The following is an 18,339-nucleotide window of genomic DNA, read 5'->3' as shown; positions in this document are numbered from 1 at the left end:
CACAACATCCTTGTCTTGTTCCTCTTTCCAAATTGAATGAATTGGTCCAGTCTCCATTGATTTTAATTCTGGCTGTTGGTTTATTGTATAGCGCAGCAAATGTGTTAATTATAGTTGTGTGGAAGCCAAATTTTGAAAGCACTTTATATAAAAAGGACCACCTCACTGAGTCGAATGCTTTCTCTGCATCTAAACTTAATATCAGTGCCTCTTGTCGTTGCTGTGTGACGTGTCTCGTAATGTGCAGTGTTTTCTAATATTGTCTTGGGTTTGTCTTTGTCTGACAAGCCAGTCTGGTCCTTATGTATTAAAATCGGTAATATCACTTCTATCCTTTTAGATAATAGGGAGGTGAAAAGTTTATAATCATTATTTAGCAGACTTATGGGACGATAACTCCCACATTCCAATTTATCTTTACCTTCCTTAGGTATGACTGTAATCATTGCTTCTCTCCACGAGGGGGGTGTTTTTGTTTTCCAGAACCCAGTTGAACGTTTTCATTAATGTTGGAATTAGTTGGTCTTGCATAATTTTGTACCATTCTGTGGTAAAGCCATCGGTCCCTGGAGACTTCCCTCCTTTTGTTCTCTTGATTGCTGATTTAATTTCTTCTTTTGTTATTTTAGATATTAATTTCTCATTTTGTTGGTCAGTAATCATCGGAAGATCAATCTGATCCAGAAAGGCATCGATCTGGTTGTCGCTGCTTGTCTGTGTTTGGGAATATAATGTTTTGTAGTATTTTTGAAAGCAGTTCTTAATTTTCTCTGGATTAATTTCTATTTCATTTATTGTATTGTTTCTTATTTTATATATGGCTCTTTCCGCTTGTTGTTTTCTTAGCCTATATGAGAGCAGTTTCAATGATTTTCCACCTACCTCGTAGTATTGTTGCTTTGTAAAAAGGAGCTTTTTTTGGATTTCCAGCGTATTTATTTCATCTATTTCTTTTTTTAGTTTTACAATCTCTTGTTTGCTGGTGTCATCCCTGGGGGACTTTGCATGTTCTCTCTGTAGTCTTTTCAGATCCTCTTCTAATTTTCTGAGTTTTTGTTCTCTAGTTTTCTTCTCATATGAGGATATAGCTATAATTTTCCCCCTCATCGCTGCTTTTAATGCATCCCAGAGTATAGGTGGAGTCACTTCTTCATTGTCGTTATTTTCTAGATACAATTTAATTTCACTTTTCAATTTATCTCTGATACCTAGGTTATTCAGAATGCTTGAGTTCAGTCTCCATAGAGCAGACCTTCTCTTATTATTCAGATGGACTGTGATGTAGATGGGTCCATGGTCTGAAATAGTAATGGGTCCTATTTCACAACTGTCTACCCTGGAAAAATCTCCCTTAAACATAAAAAAGTTATCTATTCTCGAGTAGACATTGTGAGCGTGTGAGTAATGTGAGTAGTCTCGGCTCTTTGGGTTTCTCTCTCTCCACACATCCACAATCCCTACTTCGCCCATCCAAGTATTTAATCTTTTGCTAATGTTTTTTGCGTCGGGTTTCCCATTTGATGAGTCAATTTTTGGGTTTAATCGTACATTAAAATCTCCACCGCATATTAAAATTCCTTGAATTTTTGTTGTCATTAGGTCGACTATATGTTTATAAAAGGACTAGTCACTTCCTGGAGGGATATACATGTAGTGGACTAGGCCTACGTCGAAACCCAGTCTAAGGTCAAAACTCTTGACCTTTAGAACCTTGTGGGACAGGAACTGTCATTTCATGTATTTGAATACATAGATACAGGTTCACCCATCCTGAGACTTTCTTTCTTGAAGATTCAAGTGAAAAGAACACTCTCTTTTTATTATCATTACTATCTTACAAATGTTGATAATCAAAGTGTCTTAGTTCAAACCATTTTAGATGTTGCAGTGAACTAATCAATTTTATTAACTGAGTAATGATTTTTATTCTCATGTTAAAAGCTGTGCAGAGTAATTATGCATTTTTCTGATTTCTGCTTTTGAATGAGCAAGTGTGTGCGTTTACAAGGTTACAGTCAAACGAAAAACAAGTTGTTATGTTAAAACTGTCATGTTTTAGAATCCTCTCAGACGTAAATAGAGATGTTTTGCACCTGTTTCTTAGAGACGTCAAAACAGAACCCTCTCGGTCTGTGAGAACATTTCTGAGCTGTCTCATAACAATTCTCGCTGTCTCTAACCCCTTACGTCACAAAAACACACCCCTTCTGGTCGTTTCTGACCAATGAAAAATCCCAAAAAGTGAACCGGGAAAGAGTCTTTAAAATGTCAGTACTTCCTAGACTCACAGACACAGAGTTACAGAGTTTTCGGAGAGTTCGAGAGTTCAGAGTTCTGGAGTTCTGAAGTTGCTGGAGTAGTTCTGTTAGAGACGGGATGATTCTGACATGACAAAAAGCTCTTCCGAGTTTCATGGGATTATAACATTTCCACTGAGGTGAGCTGTGGCGGATAGAATCTCGCCGCTACTCCGGACGAGTAACAGCATCCTACGGAGACGCTGAAAGGGTGCGTTAAACGGAATCTCGCCTGAGACATCTCCAGGTAAAAGAGTCGTTTTCACCACCTAAGTGTACTGTGAGGAAGAAGCTGAAGAAAGCCCGGAGAGTGCCGTTCTGTTCAACACTCTACCTCAAACACCATCTTTCTCCCCTTTAAACTTCATCTTTCATCTTAAACTTTTCTATCAAGTAGAAATTCTCCCAGATATTTAGAAATGTCTGTGTAAAGTGCTTACCCACATTCATGTGGGTAAAAGATCATAGTTGTACAGTTATAAATGTCTGTTGGTGCAGCAACGGAGAAATCATGGCCGTATGATTTTTCCTGATTGATTGCTTTGTTGTTATTTTCATAATTTGCCAAATTAATGTAAATGTTTGATGTTAAATTTGATTCTGTAAATAAATGACCGCATTCATTTTGATGGGTCAAATTTAAATGACGTCTCCCGTTTGCATTTCCTTAAATTCAATGCACGTTTTATTCAGTCCAGAAAAATGAGGAACTCGCGTTAAATGATGAATATATCCCAGCATCTGTTCATCTACATACACGTTAAGGAGACTTATCACAATTCCTTCCATCTTGCCTGTAATCATAACAAATCTGCCTTCATTGTCCTTATATTCTGATATATGATCATTATTTACAGCCTTGGATATCAGGGTCACCACTCCTCTTCGCTTCCCGGACCCATGGGAAGAAAAGTAAACATGTTTAAACCCTTGTTTATTTAATTTAGCATGTTCTGAATCGTTGAGGTGTGTCTCTTGCAGAAAAGCTACTTGGATTTTATTTTTCTTTAGTTTTGATAAGATTTTCCCCCTTTAAACTGGATTGAGTACTCCATTTATATTAAAAGATGTTATTTTTAAAGATCTGTTTTGCATCTATGTGATTCCCCGCTCCATTTCTCTCAAAAACCTGGTGCACTTCCCCCTCCCTGCGAAAACCAGCAAGGAATTAACAATTAACATAACAAACATCAAACTAAGAACAAATTGTCCATGTGACTTCCTATGTAGGGGTCTAACAAGTTGACCCTGTTGAGTCACCCAAAGGTGCTCAAAGGAGAAAGTCCCCCTCCTCGGTCCGGAGGGAGAGGCCCTTGCCTGCTCCAGCCACATGTCGAAAAAGTAGAAAAGGAAAAAAAACAACAAAAAAAAAAAGAGTAAAAAATAAAAATAATAGAAATTAAAAAAGAAAAATTATTCCTACTGCAAAGGAAAAATATTAATAACGAAAGAAAGAGTAATAATTGAAAAAGGAAAGTGGTCCCAAACGAACCAGTTTCTTCAATAGTTTATCTCCACCACTAATTATGATGAAAATATTTCACCTTTATTTCCGCCGTCTTCAGATTGTGATTAAGTCCTCTCTAGGACCCCGAGGAATCCTCTGATGGTCTCTTGAAAGCTCGAAGCTTCTCCTTGTAGCTTGGCTCCCGACCGGCTTTAAATGTGCCCTTCGTCGCTCGTCTGTCCACCCTCGTCCAGGACAGTCGCTGTACCTGCTCCATGAGCGTCTCCGAAGGTTTGACGGTTGTCACGGTGAAGCCTCTTCTCTGCAGGTCCTCTGATGCCTCCTCCACGGTGTCGTAAGTTTTGGTTCCATTTTCATATCTGACGCGCAGCCTGGCAGGGAAGATGGTCTGGAATTGAATATTATTCTCCTTTAATACTTTACGGATTTCTGTGTACTCCCTTTGTTTTTTAAGTATGAGAGGTGGATAGTCATGGTCCAGATTTATGTGGTTTACTTGACAGTTAAAACCTTTCCCCTGCCATGCTTTGCGGAGTATTGTCTCTTTGGTTCTGGAGCTTAAGAACTTAATAATGATGGAGCGTGGTGGTGCGTTCACTGGTGGCTGCGGCCCAACTGATCGGTGGGCTCTTTCAATTTGTAGATCAGGCATGTCGACATTTAACTCCAGACCTTCACGGAGTAAATTTTCCACAAATGTGATCATCGTTGTTTCTTTCTCGGACCCCTCCGGTACCCCGTACATTCTTATGTTTTCGCGTCTGGAGCGACTCTCCAGATCCAACAATTTGTCCTCCATCTTGATGTGCAGTTTTAGCATAGCCATTATAACGTCTTCCATGTTTTGGATCCTTTCTTCTGCCTTCTCAATACGTCCTTCCACCTCGTCCATTCTGGTGTTTACCTTCACGATTTCTTCTTTTATTGTCTCGAGTTGTTCTTTATTTTCTTGGCGGAACCCTCTTAGTTCTCGCAGAATCAGCTCGGAGTCAGTCATTTTCATGTGCTGCGTCTCGTTGTTCGTTAGCTTAGTTCCGTTAGCAGCTAGCTGTTGCTGCATCCCATCTTTCTCACTCATCTGATCTCAGTCGGCGTTTGTAGTTCAGAGTGGTGGTCTGTCTCTTGTCCCCTTTTTAACGCTTTATATTGTTGGAGTTTCTTCAACTTATATGGGGAAATTTCTCTAATTATTCTGATTCGTCCAGGAGCTCTCTCGCCATGCGGCCATCATGGTGGTGATCCACCCCGGAAGTCTCCCCATGTGGGCTTTTAAGGCTTTCATAAAACAGCTGTACATTTCCTGTGAATACTTATACATTGTTGCTTTCATCATAGCAAATTCATGATATAAACTTATAGTAACCACCAAAGTTTAGCCTGTTTTAGGGTTGGGAGACCTCGCAACAGAAACATTGTATATTGTATTGCAGTTGCATACTAATCTGTGCTTAAATAGCCATAAAACATAGAAGATGCAACTGCTGGAAGTAACAGTCTCGTCTGTAGACGATGTGCAACATTTTGTTCCCAAAGGGCCACATGGACAAAACATAAAGGGTCCACAGGCCACATGTTCTATAAGAATTTAAACATGATAATTTGGTGCAAATTTTCAGGCTTTTTCTTTCATTTTATTCTTGGAAATATTTCTGATGCATGCAGAAGTGCGCAACCCACAAAAACTAATGGCACACCTAGATCAGACCACATTTCAGCAGGTGATGGATTTCACAGAAAAGGCATGCCAAGACCTGGCAATAAAATAAGTTTAATTTACTGGCGACTCATCAGGCTCATCTGAATCCTAACAACACAGTCATTGGCAGACAACACACCGGAAGACAGTCACATGCCAGGGAGGACAGAGATCGTTGCCAGGGGACTGAACTTTGCAGATGTGCCAAGAAGAATTCCTCTGGTGGAGAAAATCAAAGCCACAGAATCAGCCATCCGCAAAAACAAAATGCCATAATTTAATGCATTTAGGGGTTGAACGAGTATATAATTTTTAAACTCGACATTAACATAATAAAACCCGAGTAGAACGCGAGTATTTGATGACGTCATAGATTTCAAGATACAAAAATAAATAAATAAATAAAACCGCAAAAAAAGGTAATTATTTACAAAAAAAAGACCAACAAAACATTGGGAGCATATAGTATGCTCCTACCATTTATCATACTGCAAATAAGTCACAGGAAAAACTAAACTATTAGTTATTATTATTAAACTGCAAACGTGAAGAAACGTGCAGCACATCAAAAACAAAACTTAACAGTGGTGGTGGTGGTGGTGGTGGGGGGTTGTCGACCACCCCGCACCACCGCCAGCTGTGGTGCGCATTAAGTTTAGTTTTAGAGATTAATATGTTTATAGATTTTTTTTTTTATAGGTTTAGAGATGAATAATTTTTGCTTTTTGTTTGTGAAACAAGAGGAAGCTGGTTCTGGTTCGGTGGATTGCACCCGGTGTTACACCATACTTTGTGACTTGCAACAGTGCAACACCGCCCCCTACGGTCATACGGTGGTCACATAATATGACATCACTATGGACACTCGACCTTACATTTTTAACCTCAATAGATGTTCTAGCAATCGATGTGTAGATTACTCGAGTACTCTGTTAATGCCATAGCTGTAGTATGATCAGAGAGATGGGGGGGGGGGGGGTGAAACTGTTTAGTGATTTGTAGACATACAGGAGTATTTTGAACTGGATTCGAAGGTGAACCGGTAGCCAGTGCAGTGAGGCCAAAACTGGTGTAATGTGCTCTCTTTTGCCTGTGCTGGTTAAAAATTGGGCTGCTGCATTCTGGACCAGTTGTAGTCGTGCAATGGAGGTCTGACTGATACCAAACAGAAGCGAATTGCAGTAATCAAGCCTAGATGCAATGAATGCATGTAATACTTTCTCCAGGTTATTTTTGGACAATATGGGCTTCAGTTTAGACAGCCGTCTCAGTTGGAAGAAACATGATTTAACAATCATGTTTACATGACTGTTAAGTTTCAGGGAAGGGTCCATTATCACTCCCAGATTAGTGACTCTTTGTTTTTCTGACAGGGTTAGAACGGAGAAGTCGATACAGTGGTTTGTGATGGTGTCGTTGGGAGGGAACAACATGACTTCAGACTTATTTTCATTGAAACTTAAGAAGTTTAAAGCCATCCAGTCCCTGATGTCAGCCAGGCAGTATAGCAGAGTTTGAATAGAGCATGTGCCATTGTGTCTTAGGGGGAAGTAAATTTGACAGTCATCGGCGTAGAAGTGGAAGGGCATGTTGTGTTTCCGGAAAATAGCACCAAGCGGCAGCAGGTATAAAGTGAATAGGAGGGGACCCAGGATGGACCCCTGTGGAACCCCCCCATTTAAGCTCTGCTGCTGCAGAAGTAAAATCCTTAATGGAGACACAAAAGGATCTGTCAACGAGGTAAGATCTGAACCAATTGAGGGCTGGCCCTGTGATGCCCACCCACTGCTCCAACCTAGCAATGAGGATCTCATGGTCGATGGTGTCAAAGGCAGCTGTGAGGTCCAACAGGACAAGCAGCACAGAATCACCCGTATCAGTGGTTAAGAAAATGGCATTAAAGACCTTCAGCAGGGCAGTTTCAGTGCTATGGAGAGGTTTAAAGCCAGGTTGGAATAGCTATAAGATGGCGTGGCCCTCCAGGAAGCACTTCAACTGGGACTCGACTATTTTCTCCAGTAGTTTTGAAACAAATGGGAGTTTGGAGACAGGCCGGAAGTTGGATATGACTGAGGGGTCAAGGTTTAGTTTTTTCAGAAGAGGCTGGACAGCAGCATGTTGAAAGGATTTTGGCACCACGCCAGTGGATAAACTACTGTTTACTATAGCAAGAACGGACGGACCTAGAGTAGGAAAAACCTCCTTTAGTAGTCGAGGGGGGACCACATCAATGGGAGAATCAGAAGGTTTCAAGCTGTACATGACCTGCTCTAGAGAAGATAGAGTGATGGGTTCAAAATTTGTGTGAATAACAATATTCTCCATGGTCTTCTGCTCATGCTGAGTCCATTGTTGAAAAATTACAAAATATAACTCCTAAAACTGCTAAAACTTGATGCCACTCCGTTTTTGTTTTTATTTCCAGAAGAAGAAGAAGTGTCTTCAGAGGTTTTTGTGTTTTTTTTTTTTAGTAGTTCTTGGTGCAGCGCCACCCCAGGCGAGTGGAGGAATAGGTTGGTTCAAACAGGTTGGCTCAACTGCACAGTGCAGTGTGAATGCAAACGCACCAGCTCAAATGTAAACAAAATGTCATGAATATTGGTCCCCAACCGAACAGAGTCTACAGGACTATCAGGTGTGAAAACAACCTTATTTAGTTGGCAGCTCAGAACACCACATACAGAACACCATGGACTTTGTGGATAAGGTGAGGGATATCATCATGGAGACTGATGAAACGATGGTCTCTTTTGATGTCACATCACTCTTTACGTGCATTCCTGTTGATGATGCAGTAGAGGTGGTCAGTTTAAGATTAAAATCAGACATCACTCTGAGCAGCAGGACCACGCCTTCCACAGAACAACTGTGTCAACTCTTGAAACTGTGCCTGCAGTCAATTTACGTCACATATGGGGAGCAATATTATAGGCAGAAACATGGGTGTGCTATAGGGTCTCCAGTTTTTCCTATTGTTGCCAACCTGTACATGGAGGAAGTAGAAAAGAGAGCCTTGACGTCCTTTTCAGGGACACCACCAAGTCATTGGTTCAGGTATGTTGATGACACCTGGGTAAAAATTAAATCTCAGGAAGTCCAACATTTTACTGATCACATCAACTCTGTGGATAAATACAGCAAGTTCACATGAGAAGATCTAAAATATGAGAGGTTAGCTTTCTTGGACTGTGAGGTCTCAGCCTCTGACGGAGGACATTTGCAAACTGAGGTGTACTGCAAACCCACCCACCCACCCACACAAACCAGTATTTGCAGTTTGACTCCCATCACCCTTTGGAGCACAAGATAGGAGTCATCAGGAGAAATTGAGATGTTTATTTTCTAAACACAACGTCTCAGTGGCTTTTAAACCCCAAAATGCATTACAGCAAAGACTGGTTCATCCCAAAGATCCAGTCCCCCGGCACAAACAGAGCAATGTTGTGTATGCTGTTCAGTGTCAGGAGGGCTGTGATCAGTCTTACATCAGGGAAACTAAACGGCCACTGGCCAAAAGCAAAACCAAAATTCATTGTCTCAGAAAATTAAAATATTCCACAGCCAGATGTTGGTATCTTTGTCAGTGTGGGCAGGAACCAAGTCCTGCTGGAAAATGAAACCAGCATCTCCATAAAGCTCATCAACAGAAGAAAGCATGAAGTCTCTAAAATGTCCTGGTAGACGCTGCGTTGACTGTGGACTTCAGAAAATACAGTGGACCAGTACCAGCAGAGGACATGGACCCAAACCATCACTGACTGTGGAAACTTCACTCTGGACTTCAAGTTACGTGGATTCTGTTCCTCTCCATTCTTCCTCCAGACTCTGGGACCTTGATTAACAAATGACATGTAAACTTTACTTTCATCTGAAAGGAGGACATTGGACCACTGAGCAACAGTCCAGTTCTTTTTGTCCTCAGCAGGTAAGACGATTTTGATGTTGTCTCTGGTTCAGAAGTGTCTCGACTTGAGGAATGAGACATTTGTAGCTCATGTCTGGAGTTAATCAGCTGATCAGGGTGAGACACCAGGAGTTTACAATATTGAACTTCTTCACAATATTCTAATTTTATGAGACACTGAATTTTGTTTTTTTATTATCTGTAAACCATAATCATCAAAATTACAACAAATAAAGACTTTAAATATTTCACTCTGTGTAATGAATCCATGCAGTTTATAAGTTTCACTTTCTGAAATGACTGACAATAAATATTGAACTTTTCCACAATATTTAATTTTTTTGAGATGTACCTGTATTACAGATCAACTTGGTTAAATAAAACCCTCGTCTTTGACAGAGTTGTATGCTCTTTGATCAGTTTAATGACCCTTCTTTCAGTTCTGCTTCACCTCAGTTAGGAAACATTGACTGTTGTCTGCTCGTCTTTCCGAGTGCATAACAGGGACAACTAGGAGATGAAACTGCACCAAACCAGTAACCAGCCATTCTACATTCTACAACTTCTTGTCTCAGATTACCCTCAGGCCACCACAGAAAATGAGGTTCTCCTGGTTATCTCCAACTCTAAACACAGCAGCCTGTTGCCACGGTCACAATATACGGTGGTCACAGAATATGGTGTAACGCCTGCAGTGTTTCTGTGCGTCTCCTCCTGTCTCGGCATAAAACGTGCACAGGTGGAGGAGATGAAGACACCTCTGTGTTACTCGCTCGCCAGTTTAGTGCGTGCAGTTGTTGACCAGGGGATTGATCAAAAACATATATTTATGTTAGGAGGATGCTTGAGAGGAGCGCCATGTCTGTAGCATCTTAGCTTAGCAGTAACTGTGACACTGTAAGACGCTGCAGGTGTAAGAGACGCTGTGTGTTCAGGTGCATTAAAGTTGAAATGTCTTTAAAACCCCACACCTTATTGTCCTCAATCTTCATGCGAAACATCATTTAGATGAGAAGTGTTGAACACAAGTAAAAAAGTCCAGTGGTGATGTTTTTTTATTTCTCTATAAAGACAAATGGTGCCGATCTGACACTCTGTATTAAAGTGTATTAAAGTTAAAATGTCTTTAAAAGACATTTGATCTCATCCTTATGATTATTTTTAGATATCAACTCTTTCACCATCCATCCATATTCACATCCACATTATCGTTCCCTCTTCTTCCTTTTTGGGTCATGGGGTCACTGGTGCTCCTATTCAGCCATCACTGTTCGAGAGGCAGGAGACACCCTGGACAAGTCTCCAGTCCATCACAGGGACACATAGAGACAAATGAGACAACCATTCACTCTCTCACTCACACCTAGAAACAATTTAGAGTTACCAATCAGACTAACATTCATGTTTTTGGTCTGTGGGAGGAAATTGGAATACCCGGAAAAACCCACACATGCACGGAGAGAACATAAAAACTCCGTCCAGAAAGGTTCACAGTTGGGATTCAATCCAGTGATCTTCTTGCTGACAAGCAGCAGCTCTACCAACTGTACCACCGTGCTGCCCCAGCAACTCTTTCACCCTTTTCTTTAAATACTTTTTGTTTAGCTTTTCTAGCATTTTGCAATTTTAATTTTTTTTTACCAAAGTGCAGACACAGCAGTCTCAGAGTTTTTAGTAGAACGAGTCGATAAGTCTTTCCCCTACTCCATGTTTTCCATTGTAACGCACAGCAAAGGCCAGTCGAAATTTCTCATATATTTGTTTTTTCTTTTAGGCCACAATCTTGGAGTTACGCTCCAGAACCTGTGTGCACACATAATAAAGCCATGGCCATTGGTCATGTAGTGCTACACTTACCTGAATCAGCAGATTTAATGACAATTGATGAATCTATTCTTTTACTAAATGCAATAATGCGATAAGTCCAGAAATATTAAAATTTCCATTCTTCATTTTTTGTTTCCCTATTATCCAGATCTGGAGACTACAAAAATAAATACATAAATAAAACTAATTTCATACTTTGCCACACTTTTTTTTAAGACCACCAAGTTTTCTTTAATAAACAGACAACCTGAAAACCTCCAAAAATGTTCTTATTACTGACTTTTAACAAATATAACTCCTATTTGTCTCAGAGGAGATGAGGAAATGTGCAGTACTTTGTCTCACGGAATCATGGCTTAACAGCGACATGCCGGATGCAGCGTTCCAGCTGGACCACAGCGAGCTAACGGGAAAGTTACGGGGAGACGGAGTGTGCGTCTGCATAAACTGTACTCTGATAAACAGCTCATGCTCCAAGTCTTTGGAGCAGCTAACAGTGAAGTGTCGATCACATTATTTACCCTGCGAGTTTACGGAGATGTTTATAATAGCTGTTTACATAGCCCCGGATGCTAATGCTACAGACGCCCTGCTGGAGCTGCACGATAATATCAGCTTGCTGCAAAACAAACACCCTGAGGCATTTTATGTGGTTGTTGGTGACTTTAACCACGTACATCTGAAAGGCTCCCTGCCAAGATTTTATCAACATGTGGCCATTCCTACATGAGGGCCGGACTGTGTTTACACAAATGTATGAGATGCATACAAGCCGCCTCCCGCCCCCACCTAGGACTCTCTGACCATATCTCTATCTTTCTGGCCCCTGCTTACCTCCCCCACTGAGACACTCCAGACCAATTCAAAGGGAAGTCAAAAGTTGGGTGAAGAATAGTGACTCCATACTGAAAGACTGTTTTTCATGCACAGACTGGTAAGTTTTCAGAGAAGCTGCTGTAAATGATGGGGAACTAGACCTGGAGGAATATACATCCTCAGTCCTGTGATACATTAGCAGGTGTGCTGATGATGTCACCACCATCAGATATGTTAAGAGCTACCCCAACCAGAAGACCTGGCTGAATGCAGAGGTTTGCACTCTGCTGGAAGCCAGGGACACTGCCTTCAGGTCTGGAAACTCACAGGAGATGAGAAGGACAAGGAAAGAGCTGGTTGCTGGTATTAAGAGGGCCAAGGCCACATATGCACAGAGGATCAAGGGTCAATTCACCTCATAAGACCCACGGAGCATGTGGAGGGGCATTAAGTGTATAACAGACTATAAAGGCAGAGGTGCACAATGCCCTAGGGACTCATCACTGCCCTCAACAAGTTCTATGCATGCTTTGAAGACCTGAACAGACCACCCAGCACCAGACTCACCTCACCACCAGAAGAAGAGCTTCTTAGCCTGACCTCAGCTGAAGTGAGGAGTAATTTCAGGAGGATTAATGATTAATCCTCACAAAGCAACTGGCCCAGACAACATCCCGGGGGATGTGCTGAAAGACTGTGCCAATCAGCTCTGTGAGGTGCTGGATGACATCTTTAACTCCTCCCTCACCCTGGAGACAGTTCCAACCTGCCTGAAGACTGCCACCATCATCCCAGTTCCAAAGAGCTCTAAAGTGACTGGTTTGAATGACTATCAGCCAGTAGCCCTCACCCCAATAGTCGCTAAATGCATAGAAAGACTGGTCATGACCCACATCAAAACAACCATCAACATCAACGAGGACCCTCACTAGTATGCATAACGCAAGATTCGATCAACAGAAGACACCTTCTCCTCTGTGGTCTACACTGCTCTAACCAACCTGGAGCAGAAGGACTCCTATGTCCATATGCTCTTTGTGGACTTCATGTCTGCCTTCAACACCATGATTCCTCAGACCCAGATGGACAAACTACTCACACTAAGCCCCTCCATATGCAACTGAGTCCTGCACTTCTTAACACACATACCGCAGCCAGTGAGGATGCACAACTTCTCCTCCTCCAGCATAACCATCAGCACTGGCTCCCCCCAGGGCTGTGTGCTGAGCCCTCTCATGTTCATTCTGCTCAGGTATGACTGTGTAGGTACCCATCCAGGCTGTCACATTGTAAAGTTTGCAGACAATACAGCGGTGATGGGATGCATCACAAACAACAATGAGTCCAGCTACAGGCAAGAGGTGGAACACCTGGAAAGCCAGTGCAGGAAGAACAACCTTCACATCAATGTAAAGAAGATGAAGGAGATGGCCGTGGACTTCAGACGGAACAAACACACCTACCCCCCCAAATATAGAAGGATCTGTAGTGGAAGTTGTCTCCAGCTACAAGTACTTGGGTGTGGACCTGAACGACAACCTCAACTAGGGCAACAACACCACCAACCTGATCAAGAAAGCTCATCAGAGACTCTACTTCCTCAGGCGGTTGAGACAAGCTGGTCTGGGAAGCTCAGTCCTCACCTCCTTCTACAGGTGTGCAGTGGAGAGCATCCTGTGCTCCAGCATCAACGTGTGGCATGGAGGCTGCACAGCTGCAGAAAGAAAAGCTTTGCAGAGAGTGGTGAAGGCTGCACAGAAGACTGTTGGAGGCAGTCTCCCCACCATCACAGACATCTACACCTCCAGTTGCAGGAAGAGGGCCACCTGCATCATGAAGGACCCCACTCACCCAGCACACTCACTTTCTGCCCTGTTCCCCTCAGGCAGGAGGTTGAGGAGCATTAAGTGTAGAACCACTAGACTGAGGAACAGCTTCTACCCTGAAGCTGTTAAGACTCATGAATCGCTAATCAGAATAATCACTGTGAAAAAATCACTGTGATGCCACTTTGATTGCTGATATGTGCTGCTGATTATCCATGTTGCTGATCTCATGCTGCTGATTAATTTCATTCTGCTGTGTTCGTTCATACTCATCTGCTCACACAGACTCATGTTCGTGCTGCTGTTGTTCACTGTATTGTTTTTATACTACTAGTGCTTAGTGTTTTTGTAGTTTAGTGTTTTTTTTAGTTCATATCTTAGATCTTACTACTGTTTTTCTTTACATTTTAATAAATACTTTTGTTGAATAGAACTGGGACTCTCTTTACACAATTTCGTTCCACCACATGTGGTGTGAACAACAAATAAAGAAACTTTGACTTTATTTAAGATATAACGTTTTGAAGAATGTGTTGAGAAAGCCAGCTGCTTGTAACACATGAAATCTGAGCTCAGAGGAAATGTGCTGAACTGGTTCACAGCAATAAAACACATCTAAATATAAAGTATAGGTTTAAATCACAGGTTTCTTTAAAACTGAGACTAAACATGATACAAGAAGAGAAAATACAAACAGCTTACTAAAAGAACTAATAGTTTATATGAAATGCTGGGTATTTATTTTAACTTTAACCTCTTCTGAAGTCTCAGTAATTCTTTTGTTCATTTTTACATTAAACACACCAACAACATACATATTTTAATTTAATCCACTACGTTGATTCAAAGATTAGTGTTTTCCACTCATTCACATGTTTAGTAAAGTGTTGGACTCAGAGTGCAGACAGACTTGGAGGAACTCGAGGCTAAAATAATAATAATAAAAAAAAGATTTATTTAATAAAACACACAAACAAAATGCTAACATGGCAGCAAAACTTACAAAAACCGGGGAGACACAGAGGAAGCTGAACATGAAGGAAGCACAATCCATGGACAAGGGACAAACAAAATGTTAAGATATTTAAAGGGACACTAATGAAGAACACCTGGGGTGAGTAGGATTGGGAACAGGTGAAGGTGACTGAGGAAAAATGCTGAAGAGGCTGACAGAGGGAGAAATGAGAAATGACACAGGAAGACAGGAGCAACTAAAACACAATACAGAAACAAATACAGAAAAACTAAACACACAAAACACACAGATATGACAATCACAAGCTTAATTCTAGAATTCTAGAATTGCGCCCCTCAAGGTGGCTGCATGTTGGAGCAGCTCTGTTGCTTTCATTCTGAGATTTTGGAAACTTTTGGAAACTTTAATTCCTGGTTTTCTGGATGTAAATCATATTTTTTGGATTATGGTTTCCTCTGGTATCGGACGCTGTGCAGCTGGAAGGATTTTTACTGAGACTTTTTTGGCTTTGGACATTTGTTATGATGCGTAACCATGGCAACAAGGCAGTTTTCTACAACAACAGCAGCTGAATAACATCTCAAAAGCTCAAATAATATCTCAACTATGGTCCCAACTCTCAAATGAGTTGAAAAGGATGTTATGTGGACGCATTCTCATCTACCTGCCAGCTGTGCTAGAGTGCCTGACCACTGAGATCCTGGAACTAGCAGGAAACACGGCTCATGACAGCGGAAGGACAGGATTGTCCCTCAGCACCTACAGTTGGCTGTCCACAGCTATGAGGAGCTTGGCAGACTGCTGGGAGGAGTGGCCATCGCTCTGGGAGGAGTTCTGCCCAGCATTCAGGTGGTCCTACAGTCCAGGGGAACCGAGAGGCCAGCTGAGTCTGGGTGGACGGATCGGATGGCATCTGCAGCCATTTTCTTAGGATCCACTGAGGGATGAATGTTTACAAGAGCCATCAGCATTTATAACATCTCTTGATGAAATGAGGATAACGAGTTACAACAACAAAATAATTTCCCTTTGGGATTAATAAAGTATTAGTGAATTGAATTGAATTGAATTGAATTAACTTTCCTGTTTGTTCTCCAGAACAAAATGTGTGCTCATTGTGAAGTACCGGTGGACTTTTTGTGGTTCATGGTTGAGAAGACATCTGAAGGAGGAATGTGAGGGCAACTGTGCAGTCCACAATCCGCAGAGGGCCACAGTGCTGACCTTTGACCCGTCATGAGTCCATAAGTAGCCGTGAATGCAGTGAATTTATGATGACAATGCGCAGCAGTGAAAGTCGACATATAAAGTCAACATGTCACATAAAACATGCAGTGATGTTAGAAGTAAAGAGTTAATGTCAAACTGTGGCGTACAATGTTGGAGCAGAAAAGACACGTCTGAAGTTTGTGTCCAATTTATAAAACCTTCCTATTCATAAATTCCAGGTGGAAATTATTCAACCTACTGCTTTGAAACATGAAGTCTGGTGGCCTTGTACCGGCTCATTAATATATATAACTTTTATTAAACAGGTAAGTCAGTACAGAACCACTTCTCATTTACAAAGTACAATGACGCTCTGGTAAAGAGGCAGCAACACAAGTGGACATTAAGCATCAATGATAAAAAAGAAAGACAAGGCACAAAAGCAGCATAAATTAACATATTTAAACATACTATACACATTTTATAAAGCATTGTGAACAGTACAAACAGTGACAGGCATTCCAAAACTAAAAGCACGTGCAGTGATCTTGTACCAGTGAATGTAATGAGCGTTTAAAAGAGAAGAGCGTAACAAATGAGTCGAACTTTAAGGATTGTTGCTGATGGATCTGCGGCAGAGAACCGACCAAATGAAGTACGTGCTTTCAGACTGCGGAGATTGATAAGGTTACTAGAAAACAAACTGTGATTAGGTTTGTGGTTGTTAAGAAGTGACTGTAGGAAACTCTGAGTTTTTCCAGTGAGGATTTTATAAATAAGCCTGAAGCAGTGAACCAGTTAATCTTCTAATGTTTTCAGATTTATTTTCCAGATATTAACATATTTTTTAAGCTGTAACATTAAAAGGAATTTGGTTGTTGAGCTGTTGAACTTTGTTCTTAATACCCCATCTTCTTTTTTTAAGTTGCAGGTGGTCAAATTTTCACATTGAGCCCACCACTAATGAGAAATAGCTCTGTCTGACTCAAAGGTGTTAATCGGGTTAAAGGCTCTGACTCCTCCGAGGAGAGCACAGAGGAGTCAGTGGAAACAGATCAGTGATGCTTACTCATTCTCACGCTGTTGACCCAGCAGTAAAATAACAGTTACACACAGACACACACACACAGACACACACACACACACACACACACACACACACACGGCCACTTTTTAATCACAAAAAACTGCAGAATAAAAATTTGATGAGAATCAGTAGCTGTTAAAAGTTCAGAATAGGTCATTTCCCTTTACAGGTCTGTGGTCTCAATTCCTCTTAACACACACACACACTACTAAAGGGACTACTAAACTATTAAAGGGAAGTGTGTATATATATATATATATATATATGATTTTACAAGATGCCCCACCCTGATCAATGGGAGGGAGAAAAAGTTTATGTTTGTGCACAAAAAACAAACCAAACCCCAATTAATTTAAATAAATGATAGAATTAGGCAACATTTATCCTATGTTTTCCCTCCAGAAAATGTAACAATTTGTAAAATTTGTGGGGTTAGTGGTTCAGGAAATGAATGTCCTCCCCACTAACATATCTGCTCAGGAGCTGCCACTGATTTTAAACAGAATAATTTTCATCTTTGAACTTGAATCAACTTTTTAAAACCTTTCCCAGCAGAATTGTGACTTACAGAAACTTGTTGTCACCTCGAAGCAGCATAATTTATCATCATTTAGCTTTCTGGGAAATAACTAAAGAACCCTGATTTTGTAGATGGGATAAAATACTTGTAAATAATCAACACATCTGTACTTGTTTAGACAGTTGAATCTTCTGGTTAATGTTTTGGTAAATAAGGAAGTACTGGTAGTTGCCATGTGAAGTGTTGAGGTGGAGGATGGATGTGAAGTGACTTCCTACCACTCCATGATGATGAGCAGGCACTTCTTCCCATGATACATGTTCTCATACAGGCTGAGGATGCGAACAATGTACGGCCCTCCGGACACTCGCCAGTGCAGCTCCACCTCTCGTCTCGCCTTGGGACTGTCGTAGAGAATCTGTGAGGTCAACGGGCACAAAATTAATGGCACTGTCTCATTTAGTGAAATAAAACTGGTTCACATCTGTCAAACTCAAGAGACAGGCCAAATCTGGACCCCCAAAATGATAATTTAAATGTAAAATATTGTATCTCTTCTAATATTTTTCATTAAAATAACTGATCATTTGGTGAATTCTCTTGCCAGCTGGCTAACTTTGAAGACATAAAGATGTCATTATTGATTCTGATGTGGAAAGAGTAACAGAACGTCAAACAAGACAGATCAAACTCTTGTTGTTGAACCTTCAACC

At 41.1% G+C, this 18,339-nt stretch overlaps 1 protein-coding gene across 1 annotated transcript in view; it reads right to left on the bottom strand.

The window, feature by feature from the left end:
- The window catches only part of mapkapk3 (MAPK activated protein kinase 3), a gene marked incomplete at its 5' end in the record, with an annotated part of 31,973 nt that extends 13,929 nt beyond the window's left edge, over positions 1 to 18,044 (bottom strand). The window contains 1 exon segment of the mRNA XM_037679260.1: positions 17,905 to 18,044. Coding sequence (XP_037535188.1) covers positions 17,905 to 18,044 — 140 coding nt within the window.
- Between the last annotated feature and the right edge of the window lie 295 nt (positions 18,045 to 18,339).

This window comes from Nematolebias whitei, chromosome 7 (genome assembly GCF_014905685.2).
Source record: "Nematolebias whitei isolate Nwh7 chromosome 7, NemWhi1, whole genome shotgun sequence".
NCBI classification, from domain to species: Eukaryota; Metazoa; Chordata; class Actinopteri; order Cyprinodontiformes; family Rivulidae; genus Nematolebias; species Nematolebias whitei.
This window is presented reverse-complemented; position numbering and strand designations above follow the sequence as displayed.